The sequence below is a fragment of the Eurosta solidaginis genome, chromosome 1, assembly GCF_040869045.1.
Source record: "Eurosta solidaginis isolate ZX-2024a chromosome 1, ASM4086904v1, whole genome shotgun sequence".
Lineage (NCBI taxonomy): Eukaryota > Metazoa > Arthropoda > Insecta > Diptera > Tephritidae > Eurosta > Eurosta solidaginis.
This window is the reverse complement of record NC_090319.1, coordinates 55,511,188-55,523,980: the sequence shown is the minus strand read 5'-3', so window position 1 is coordinate 55,523,980 and position 12,793 is coordinate 55,511,188. Positions and strand designations below refer to the sequence as shown.

General features: G+C 34.5%; 1 protein-coding gene across 1 annotated transcript; it reads left to right on the top strand.

Moving 5' to 3' along the window:
* Positions 1 to 5,496: 5,496 nt before the first annotated feature.
* LOC137236702 (uncharacterized) lies at positions 5,497 to 6,035 on the top strand. The gene is made up of 2 exons (XM_067759636.1): positions 5,497 to 5,834; positions 5,876 to 6,035. The coding sequence occupies exons 1-2, from the start codon at positions 5,497 to 5,499 to the stop codon at positions 6,033 to 6,035; spliced, it is 498 nt and encodes a 165-aa protein (XP_067615737.1).
* Positions 6,036 to 12,793: the final 6,758 nt, after the last annotated feature.

The following is a 12,793-nucleotide window of genomic DNA, read 5'->3' as shown; positions in this document are numbered from 1 at the left end:
CCTTTGGTTTCCTCGTTCGCATTTTTCCAGAATGAACTAGCATTGTCCATGAGCTCTCAAACTTCTCAGCTATAACTAAAATTGCACAATTTTATACATCTTTTAGGCGCTTCCAGAATCTACTAGTCTAGTAGCTCTCAAACTTCTCAGATATATGCATGTGTTTGCGCATTGACTCTCCGCTGCTCGTATTCGTACATGGTACATATGTGTAGACGCAATTATTTATTCGTTTATGTAGATACATAAAGATTGAATTATTGATGTGAATGTTTGTAGTTGACAGTCTCTCGCGCGCACATAGGAGTATAAGTAAGTGCATCTGTGTGTGACATCTCTCTGGGCTGCCTTATATATGTGTATACTTGATTTGATTATTAACGTAAATACTGCTTGGCATGGCCTTAGCATCGCCTTAGTGATGGGATAACTTAGTGATGCTAATATCCGTGACATTATATTAGTTTGACACATTGATGCACTTTTGGAAAACTTTTGAATTACCTCGTTGAAAGAAATTATCAAAGGCGGATTTCTTTCAAAAGTTTTTTTTATATATGTATATCGTTTCATGAATTTGATAGTTGTAAGCTAGGAAATTGGAAAGTAATTGTAACCCCTTTCCAATTTATCTAACTTAGGAAATAAGAGCAAAAAAAAAGGCAAACGTCCTAAAATTATGGAACCAGCAACATTTCCTTCAAAAGGATATGTTTTTTATAACTACTTTCTTTACTTTTAAGCTGGTAGCATTAGATAACAACTGCACAGAATTATAAGGGCCTTGTTCAAGTACATTCTATGAACTTGTGCTCTAATAAAAGCTCCATTTAAGATTTTTTTTCTTTTGTGATTGCTAAAAATAGTAAAACCTTCCCAAAATTATGAAGAAAAGGTTTGCCAAAAAAATTGAACAAATTAAAACAAACCGTGAACCGTGGGTTTTAAAGTATTGTAATTAAAGATTGTATTTGAAAAGTGGTTCGCCAGGCTCATAATCAACCACCACTTTATAAAATTTCCCTAAATTAACCGCAATTTCGAAAATTTTGACTTTAGCCGAAACCTGCATTTCTTTTCTTTTTTTTCTGCGCAACTTGCAGTATTCGTAGTTGTAAATTCTTTAAACTTCTAATTTTTCGAATTCGTGCGAGACGAGTTTCCATTGCCAGCACTTGCTTGTAGTATTTTACTTCGGTGGACAAGGAAGCCATTTATGAACGGCGCTTATAAGCAGTTTGGTTTTGCCCTTATAGCCCATGCAGTGCAGCTTTTCTTTTTATAACCGTTGTTCATCTTATTTATACATGCATAATGAATCCTAAATAAAATTTGTAAATAAAATGGGAATGCTGGTGTTCTGGCTCATTTAGAAGGCACGTAGGGTATACAGGTAAGGGGCCACCGAAATATAGGTGCGTCGGTGGCCATGGTTTTTGAGGGTGGGATCAGCACAGGGCGTCGCAACAACACCCGCGGCGTCCCTATGTATATTCGGCCTTTTTGTTTTCTTTTAATTTTTCAGCGTTTTTTTTTTTTTGATTTTCAGCGTTGGTAACCGGCCATGTCCGGTTCGGTAAATTTTTTTTTGCGGTTATTTTTTTTTTGAATTTAAATTTTGAATGTTTAACGGTCTGTCCGTGACAGCCGGTTCGGCCGGATGTTGTTTTAGTTTGAATTTATAAGCGTTTTGAGTCGGTCTCTGCGCTTCTATCGTTTTTTTTTTTTTTGAATTTGACAGCTGAGTTTTTTTAAGGCTTGATATGACATTTTTTTCTGATTATGGCGCAGGAACAGTAAGGTTGGCAAGGACCCGCCCCAGCCGACAATGACTAGCCACTGTGCACCACCACATCATGCCGACCGCCTTCCTTACTGCTTCCATCATAGATGCGTTTCCATAACAATATTTAAAGTTAAATAAAGACACGTGCGTTTATTTTTATATAAACTAAAAACAAATTTGTTGCGATTTAATAAATACTTGAGTGAGGGTAAGCTGGTGCATGCAATTGCACAATTACAAATAGGCAGGCCGTATTCTAGCCAGTATTTGGCAAAAATCCATGTCCACCACAATGGACATACAGATGACCACGAGGGTCATCTTACAATTACATATTTGCGTAATAGGTGAGTTGAATTGATGGATAACTTGGTACTGTTAGGGATGTGATTAAGCTCCAAGTGCGTGCAAAAACCGAAATATGTCGACGGAAAAGTCCATTCATTTCCATGATTTTAGGTAAAGGTAAGTAATATAAATATTAATTTTTAGCAAAAATGTTTATTCTAATTGTTGAAGACATGGAACGGAACCTGATTGAATTTTAACACATCCTACGTTCATACTTACATTCAAACTTATACTTACCTGTACACCTTTTGAATTATATACCTTTCATATTCATACTTACCTTTAAATTTGGATCTACCTAAAATTTATAATTGCCCTAAAATGCATATTTACCTTAAAAATGATACTTACCTTTAAACTTACATTAAATTTCCTATAAAAAATGGATAAACCGCTTGCTATAATTTTGGAACCCCCTTAATGTTATAAATTAAAGTACGGCCCAATATGCACAAGTACAACTTTTTTCCAACCTTTGAGAAATATGTAGTTCTCAAATGGAAATCCAACTTTTACAACAATTGGAGATCAAATCGTTTTTTCCAAAGTTTGTTTTCAAATTGAGTGCTCTTGGAGGTCAATTTGAGATATTAATAAAAATTTTTTTACATGGTAACGCGTCTATTCATTTATGTGTGTGGTAATGCTGGCCAATCATTTGTCAAAAGATTGGATAGCAGTGAAACTGAAAGTAGTGGAAAAAGTGATTTAACTGATATATTTCGGGGAAGTGCCCAATTTTAATATGGTAAGTATTTAGTTAATTTAATATACATATGTGCAACTATTAAAATGCATAGAAGCAAAAAAATTAGAAGTGAGGTAAGGCAGGTAGTGGCTTGGCTGGCGGAGTGCTCGCCAACAATTGAAATTTTGCCAATGGAACCTTCCCCGTCAACTGCTGCATACAATCTTCCTTTAGAAAACTTTTCAAGTGAAGAAACTTCATCGGAAAGCGATTCAGAAGAGATTGCTGATGATTTACCCAACTTAAATGATGAGTTAGCTAGTTGGGCAGTAGAATTCAATATTACAAATGCAGCTGCCAATAGCCTTTTAAATATATATTTCCATACAAATTTTCTACTATAAGAGCTTTATAAGCTATTTTATTTATATATTCTATTCTACTGTATACTTCGCACTCTCTTTTTTCTCTAGGTTGTTGAACTCCAAACTATAGTTTGTGGCAATTCCATACGCTTCATAAAAATGGTGTGGCGAAAAGTGATGAGCGATGAAACTTCAAGCACTTCACTTGGAAGGGCACGTCCAACAAGAAAGCTATTAGAGTGCTCAGTATAACGGGAGCCCTGAAGAGTAACTATTACATGTCCATTTTTATTTTTATTTATAATTGAAATCTTTTTTATTTCAGAGGCTTACAATCAAAAATTTGCCAACCCTTCAAATGAGGACTTTGAAAGGACTAATATGTCCTTCTTTCATCAAGCCAAAAATCGCATGGTGAAAAAAATGCAATACAGCAACAAAGATAATGCTACTGAAGTTAAATAAAAATACGATATTGATTTATTGCATTAATTTGATGATTCTAAAATAATCATTAAAAATTTTAACAAATTTTAATTCATTAATTAGATTCTTACAAAATTTTAAAAATTCTTTGCATCAAAGCTGAGGTATTTTTGTTCGTGCTCAAAGCACCAAGAAACAGAAAAATGTAAAAAAATTGGAGGTCAACCGGAGAAATTCTGAGATAATTGAGGTTATGTACGCGAAAAAAGGATTTTCTCCCACTTTTGAGATCTTGTACAGGGTACAAAAATATTTGGTGATTTCTTCTCCAATCATATCATTTAATGCTACTCCTACCCTTCAATTCAAGATATTACGATCTTAATTACGAACTCTTTTCGTAAAGTTATGGCTATTTTAAGTTATGTTCTTTGACGAAGTTGTGTAAACAGTATATTTGATACTTGAAAAGTGCACTGAAATTTGATGCATAACTTAAAACAGCCATAACTTTTCCAACTGAGTTCGTAATTAAGATCGTAATATCTTGAATTGAAGGGTAAAAGTAGTATTAAATCATATGATTGGAGAAATAAATCACCAAAAAATTGTGTACCCTGTAAAAGACCTCAAAAGTAGGGGAAAACCCCGTTTTTCGCGTACGTAACTTCAATTATCTCAGAATTTCTCCGGTTGACCACCCACTTATTTACACTTTCTATGTTTCTCGATGCTTTGAGCATGAAAAAAAATATCTCAGCTTTGGTGAAAAGAATTTTTAAAATTTTGTAAGAATCCAATTAATGACTTACAATGACTTAAATTTTTTAAATACTTTTAATTTATTTTTAAATATATTCAAGGTATGTTTGAGCTCTAGGCCAATATATACATATGTTTATTAAAATACAGCAAATGTGTTTAAACAATGTATATATATTTGTCGAATGGTTTGTGTTGCCAATATTTCGACTTCAATCTGAAGATGACTTCAGACTGAAGGCCGGAATACAAGAAATTAATTTTTAAATATGTAAAATGAATTACTATTTATTTTAATTTATGTTTATTCTATTAAACTGAAACCAAATTTATATACAACGCTGTTATTTTTATTCAATTCGGATGGGAAATTTAATTCTAGAAGAGTTTTCTTTTTCATTTGAATCCAATTGGAGATTGATGTTGGAGTTCAAATTTATATCAAAGGATTTCTTAAGTGGAGAACTAAGATTATTTACGTATAAAAAATATGCCGTTTTGTTTGAGAATGGGTTGGTTCGCCAATGGAGGTACAATGGATATTAAACATTGCAATTTGGAAACCGAGTTGGATTTCCATTTGACCTCAAACCAATTTCCAACAAAAATGTTTATTGGGGGTGAACAAATACCGCTTTCTTTGTTTTTACTTACATACATACGTACCTATTTGCCTACTTAGCAAGCGGTTTAGCGGACGACCAAAAAACTGATGGCAGTCAATTATCCTTGAGCGCGCTTATATTAATGTCGGCATCCTAATCCTTTATAAAATTATAAGTTGTAAAACAAAAAGTGAACAATTAAATTATACTTATTTTATAAGCGAAAGTCGGAAAATAAATGTGCGAATGAATTAAATAAAACAAAGGTCAAGTCTTGTTTATTTAAAAGCGGAAAATAAGTAAAAGTGAGTAAGGAAGTGGCAGAAAGTGAGCCCATAAGCCACAAGTGAATTGTTAAACACTAATATATAATTTGTATATGTAGCTTAATGCATATCCAGAATCCTTTAAGGCAACATATTTGAACAGAGTGGAGATTTTACATTATTTCAAAGGTATGTATATACAAATTTATTACAATAAAAATGTTTATTCAAAAACACTTTTGCAGTTATGAGTGAGGAATTAATACCATCTACGCCTTCTGATATTTCACTATTTTCCGAGCAAACTCCGCTTGAAGATGAGTCCACTACATCAAAAAAAGACAATGAGGCAGTAATCATATTGGACACCGATTTACAGCTATACGATTTGTTGTGCTCTTGGGGTTTGTCGGCTGATTCATTAATACAGTTGGATCAGTGTGGGGTAAAGAGTATGGACATTTTGAAGATGATACACTCTCACGACATTGATGAAATCCTCAATACAAGAGAACTCATAGCTGACAAAATTAAATTCAGGTATCAACTTCAAAATTGGCGTTTGCAAAATAATGCAAGTAAATAGTTGTTTACTTTTGTTTTACTTTTTAATATACAACTCACAGCCGGCTGAGCACTGGTACACAACCGATTTCACTGGGCCATCAACCCAACTTGGAGAATATTTTGAAAGATACCGTAGATGGTATTGATATTGTTAAGAAATACGAAAACTTGAATTGCCTCCAAGAGACTGGCCCATCCACAATAGTGCAAATGTTGTAGAAAATTACATTAAACGCGATATCAAAATGACTCCGGCTACAATGAAAAATGTACCAAACCAGATTGTCGAGCTCTTTCCATCCGAACAGGAATCGGTGTACAGAACAAACAAAAAAAAACGCTACCGGAAAACTGTATGTTAGATATTTTAATAGCTTGCATAAGCGAAAGTCTCAGCAGAAAAATGACACTCCATCAAAAATTAGCAAAACTGTTGTTATAAGCAATGAGGGTCCGGAAAAATCGAATGCAACTAAACAATGGTTACAACATAATATCCCTCAAGATATATGTGAATTGTGGAAAGAAACTTCAGAAGAGAGAATGAGAGAACATAAAAGTGGTATACAAGATTTATTAAAGGAATGGCCACGATATTGCGATTCCAATGGATACCAACTGATTGATATTGATTTTGGCACAATGTTTCCTGGTAAATCAGATCTGATGTTTAACAAAATTGACAGCATGCAGTAATGCTGCGCACAAACAGGGATTTACATTGCAACCCAGGGTGTTTGTTGTTGGTGAGAGTCCCTAAAATTTAAACGAATTCTATGTCTGTGTTGACAACGTTAAATACAAGATAAACAGCTTAGTAAGGGCTATAGATTTAGGTATAAAAATTTGTTTTGTATTCAACATCGAATATTCCGCAATGAGCAAATATGTATATGTTTTTCTTCAAAGATATGTTTATGACATTCCAAATCAGGAAAAATTTCCAAAAATTGAAAATATTTTAAACTATATAATTTCGAATAAAAGCGCAGTTACAGGAAGACCCACACATACTTGCTCTATATGCCAAAATAATTTCGTATTATTTGAAAATCTTTTTAACCATTTGAAGGACGTACATCGATGTCCTGTTACTTTTAAGTACTTATGCCTTTATCAGAATTGTAATAGATACTTTCAAAACTTGTATAAGTTTCGAAATCACGCAAGGAAGCATGATTTTAGTTCTAATGTTTGTGAGAGCACGAAAGTTTCACAAACCAAATTACCGAAAAATGATACAAGTTCCACCCAAAATATAAGAGAACTCGCTACAAGTCAAGAATGCTTAGAGCTTCATCCAGATTTGCCACCTATTCCAGACAACGCCAATGAAATTGATAAACCAAACATTATTGAAATCAAAAAGTTGAGAGAGAAAAATGTAATAAGTCATGCTTTACAGCTTCACTGCAAACCGAATAGTTTGAGAAAAGATATACCTGTAGCTCAAAAATCCATCACTGAATTGATAATTGATCCAATTTTAACTTCTTTTGAAAAATTCACAGAGTACCTTGCTCCTGAGAAACAAATCGAATTTGAAGAATTAATTGCCTATGCAAAGCAACCTTTTAAGAATATTTCTTCAGAATACAAATTACTACAAAAACTCGAAGATATTGGTCTTCATAAGCCACCCCAATTATTTACGATATCTAGGCAACTCGATGAAGTATTTGCTTCTGGTTTCCCAACCTTAAAAGAAAATATAATTGAGGGCTGTCTTTGTGACATAAAGCATCAATTAAAGAAATACTTTGAAGAGCCAAACATTTTATACCAAACATTTGAAAATATTGAAAAAATAAAGTCTTCGAATACTTTTAACCATTTTATAATGGCCAATCTTTGGAAGAGCAAAACTAGTTGTTTCGGAAGTAAAACTGTTTTCCCCATTTTTCTATACTTCGATGCATTCCAAATTAATAACCCTTTGGGAACGCATACGCATTCAGTTTGTGGCATATATTTTACAATACCTGTCATCCCGTCACACCAAATATCTCATTTACGCAATATTTTTGTAGCAGGATTTATAAACGCGAAAGATATGAGTTATTTCGGTAATGAATTAACACTTAACAGACTTGTTGAGGTTCTTGAAGACTTATCTTTAAATGGAATAAATGTAGTCGTTGAGAATACCCGATTTAAGATTTATTTTTATCTCGGCCAGATATTGGGTGATAACTTGGGCTTAAATGAATTACTGGGTTATCATACTAGTTTTAACAGCAAATTTTTTTGCCGCCTTTGTTCGTTATCCAAAGAAGAGTGTCAATCAGCATTAATCGAAGATTATTGGAATTGCAGTGCTGTAGCAAAGAACTTAATGCTGTCAAAGAAAATTCTATTTGGAACAAACTACCCCTTTCTCATGTTACAGATAATAAAGCTTGTGATTTGATGCACGACGTGTTTTTAGGAGTAGCGAGATATAATATTCTAAAGGTTCTAGATTATTTTATTTTTTCAGAAAAAATATTTTTTCGTTGGAAGCGTTTAACTATAGAAAACAGTTGTTTGCTTACGGTCCAGCTCACGTAAGAAGTTTAAGTAATCCAATTACAAGGGCTCAAATTAAGACTAATAACATCAAAATGAACGCTTCGGAAATGAAACATTTTTCGAATACTATTTTACTAATTATTGGCGACTTAGTAGACGAATTTGATTTAGTATATACATTTTTAATAACATTTATTAAAATTGTTGATATTATAATGGCTGAGGAATTAAAGAAAGAATAAATGGCAAATGATAACGCCTTAAGTGTCGATTTAATCACTAGATTAATCGCAGATAGTACTATTTCCTCAAGACAGGAAATTGATCGGTTACGTTCTCAATTAGAATCTAATACACCAAGTGCTACTGATTACACAGCAGAGATAGTAGATGAGAGCGTTCAATGTCAGGAATCTGTTGACATAATTAAATCTTTGCCAGAATTTTCAGGAAAATTTAATTCCTATGTCAGCTGGCGTGAAGCAGCTCATAATGCTATGAGCTTATATGTGAGGAAGAGTAGAAGATACTTTGCTGCTATATCTTAAGAAATAAAATAAACCATGATGCCAATGATATTTTAACAAATCATGGCACAGTTTTAAATTTTGATGCGATAATTGCACGTTTGGATTTTGCCTATTCAGACAAACGTCCCTTTCATATAATTGAACAGGAATTGAGTATCTTGCGTCAAGGCTCAATGACTGTAATTGAATATTATAATTTACTCAACAAGAAGTTGACATTACTAATAAATAAAACAATTGTTGGCGCAGCTTATCAAATAAGTAACAATTTGTAGTTTTTCTTAAATAAATGTATTTTGTATAAGGTGGTAACACTAACAGTCAATTGGTCGACAAGAAAATGTTTGTTATGGTCCACTTGCGAGGATTCACATTTTGAGCGCACTAAGTGGTTAGTTAATAGAGAAAAGGTTGGGATTCACCCTCACTCATGTCTGCCTGGGGTGGCCATAGTGCGCGGAACAGTTTTGAAAATTGTAGTGAGATTTCGTGGTGGTCTTCATATTACTTTGCGCACGGCGGCGCCATAGAAAAAAAAACAAGAGATGAAACAAAATCGGTACGCGCGACTAATTACGTAATTTTATAAGAGGCGCTTAGCACTTGGCTAAAAGTGTTTCGAGAACCTGGGAAGAGGGTCGAGAAGCGGTAAGGTCAGGATTACACCCTGAGTTCCGTGCATCCATTGGCAACCGAAGTACCTAAAATTTTAAGGATTGGACATTCCGAAGCCGACCTTGCCATAGGTTGGCTATGCGGTACGCTGCCGCCGCGGAGAATATTAGGGCGCCAAAACCGCGCGCTATCATCACTACCACGACTATCAGCGCTATCACCACTATCAGCGCCACATACCGGCAACCATAGCATACCGGCAACAACAATATACCGGCAACAATAACATACCGTCAACAATAACATACCGGCAACAACAATATACCGGCAACAATAGCGTACCGGCAACAACAATATACCGGCAACCATAGCATGCCGGCAACAACGATATACCGGCAACAGTAGCATAACGGCAACAACAATATACCGGCAACAACAATAGCATACCGGCGACATCAACTACCCCGATACAACCATCCCAGTTACAACAACAACAGCAGGGCCGGCGTACATAGGCCTGCTGCAAAAACCCGACTTCCACGACTAAAACAACTACCAGACTCACAACCAACACCAGCTGCAACAACAACAACAGAGCCGCCAACCATAGGCCTGCTTCCAATCCCGACTACGACAACAAATAACTACATATAAAACGGGGTGAGTTCGTTCCGTGAAACGGAAAGCCAACTTTTTTTATATATACAATTCTGAGCTCTCCTGTAGCTACATTAGCCTAAACCTAGAAATTCTGAAAACTATGTCCACATAAAGTTCGAGATTACAAATAGCATAATCTAAATTGTAAACCTTTACGTGCGCAGTGAATAGTGTCTCTAGCGTTTAATTTTAGATATTCCGCGCCAGTTTTTCAGGCTGACTTCAGCGTTTTATTATATGGAAAAGGGAAGGCAAGCAGATTTCAGTATACACGTGCGATGCATTTAACATTTTAGAATCTTACATGGCAAACCATTAAATTTCAGAACCTTTCAAGAAAAATAACACTTCGAATTATTTTAGTTTAGTTTCATTGGTTGCCATGTGTTGGTATTTAAATAACGTAGGATAAATAAGATAAATAAACCTCACCATCTTAACTTATTTAAGTGACATTTGATTTCACAGATATTAGTTACCAGAGTATACGAACATTCAGAGCAATACTTTCATCATATTTCTATAATATATGTATGCAATATAAAACGGTCGCTTGAATTTATTAGTTTCCATCATCGGCTTTTCGACATTCAGTCAATTTCAAACGTATTCACCTGGTGATTGCTGCATAGCTATTTCCCGAAAATTTTTCCAGGACTAAATTGTGTCTTATCGGAAAGTTAAATTTTCTGGAATCAGAGTGCTCTTTTATGGGTGCATTTTCGCAATGAATTTGCCGAAAAGACAGAATCGTTTTTGTTTTTTTGATTCGACCGAGAATGATGTATTGATTGCTTGTTTTCACCTACAGTTTGGATACCTAAATATGTAATAAGCCTATTTTGGCATTATCTTCGATTTACTGCAAGGCTAATTTAAAACTACTTCGGATTCCAAACTTCGGACATTTTGACTAATACGGGTTCACTATGTAATTATGCTGCTCACTAACTCAGAATGTTCATGTTAAGCACCCGAGCTTTATTGTTTGGTTACAGAATATGACTTATCTTGGTAAGTCGTTTAAATTATTATGAAAAAGGTATGATCGAAATTTATACATATACTCTGTTGCATATGTCCGTTTAACTTATTCATAACAATCATCAAAGGATTCCTGGCTGGTTTTTAATGTTATGCAGTAAACTGCTCATTATTGCTTTAAAACGAAATTAACACAAAGACCCAATCCCAAAAGATCAACAAAACGACGTGGTTTACAAAATAACATGCAATGGTCGCGATGATGATAAATATGGAAAATGTTATATTGGCACAACCAAACGACAACTGGGAATACGTATTAATGAACACAGAAAAGACGCAGCAAACAAAAAACGAACACCGGATTAGCCCATCACTTAACAAAGAGCAACCACGTAGCGGACTTTTCAAATGTTGAAATATTGGATATCGAAAAAAGAGAAAAAACGAGAATGTCTCTTGAAAGCATACGAATACAACAACAAATACACAACACACTAAATTTCAAAGAAGACTTATCAGCAGCGTCTACTCAGCTGTTATTCAGGGATGTAAATCAAAGTAAACAAAAAGCAAATGCGAACTGTTTATGCATATTTGTTAAAATAAAGTGCAATTGTTAGTTTAATTATAATACAATTAATGTAAGTAAATAAAAAATTTGTATGATGTGTTTTCATGTTAATTGTTAGAAAGTGTTAGAAAAAAGTATCAAAATGTTAATATGTATATTATTTCTGCATATTTATCATTAAAGAAATCCCCAGAATATGACGTGAAAAAAGAACGTCGAAACGCGTCGGGAAAAAACAACAACAACTGTTTTTTTAATTTTTGACCATATGTGCTCAACCCAGCAAACACGAAATTAACTCTATTTTCTAACCTGATTTATAACTTACACAACAAATTAAAATCGCGGCTGAAAACTGGCGTTTAGAGACCGTATCCGAACTAAGGCATAATTATAAGGAGTTATAATGGAGTACAACTATGTCCTATGTACCAGACGCTCTTTGCGTCCCTATAACGCAACAATATTAATATGCTAAATTAATTTAAATTTAGAATAAGCATAATATATGACCATTGCGCTTAATTATAAGATACGTGCATAATGTATAGTAATTAATAAATTTTATAAAATGGGAATGCTGCCGTCCATTTTCATTTAGAAGGCACTTAGGTAAAGCAGGTAAGGGGCCACCGAAAAATTAAGTGCGTCGGTGGCCATGGTTTTGAGGGTGGGATAAAGCACCGGGCGTCGCAACAACACCCGCGGCGCCCCCTATATATATTCGGCCTTTTTTCTTCCTTTTTCAATTTTCAGCTTTTTTTATTTTTGATTTTCAGCGTTTGGGTAGCCGGTCATTTCCGGTTCGGTAAATTTTTTTTTGCGTTAGATTTTTTTTTTTTTGAATTTCTTTTTTTGAATTTTAAAATTTGAATGTTTACCGGCCTGTCCGTGACATCCGGTTCGACCGGATGTCGTTTTATTTTGAAATGTAAGCATTTTGAATGAGTTCTGCGCTTTTTGAGAGTTTGTTTTGAATAGGCATGATAGGAATTTTTCTGTTTATGGCGCAGGACAGCAAGGTTGGCAAGAACCCAGCCCAGCCAACATGACTAGCCACAGTGCACCACAATATCATGCCGACTGCCTTCCTTGCTGCTCCA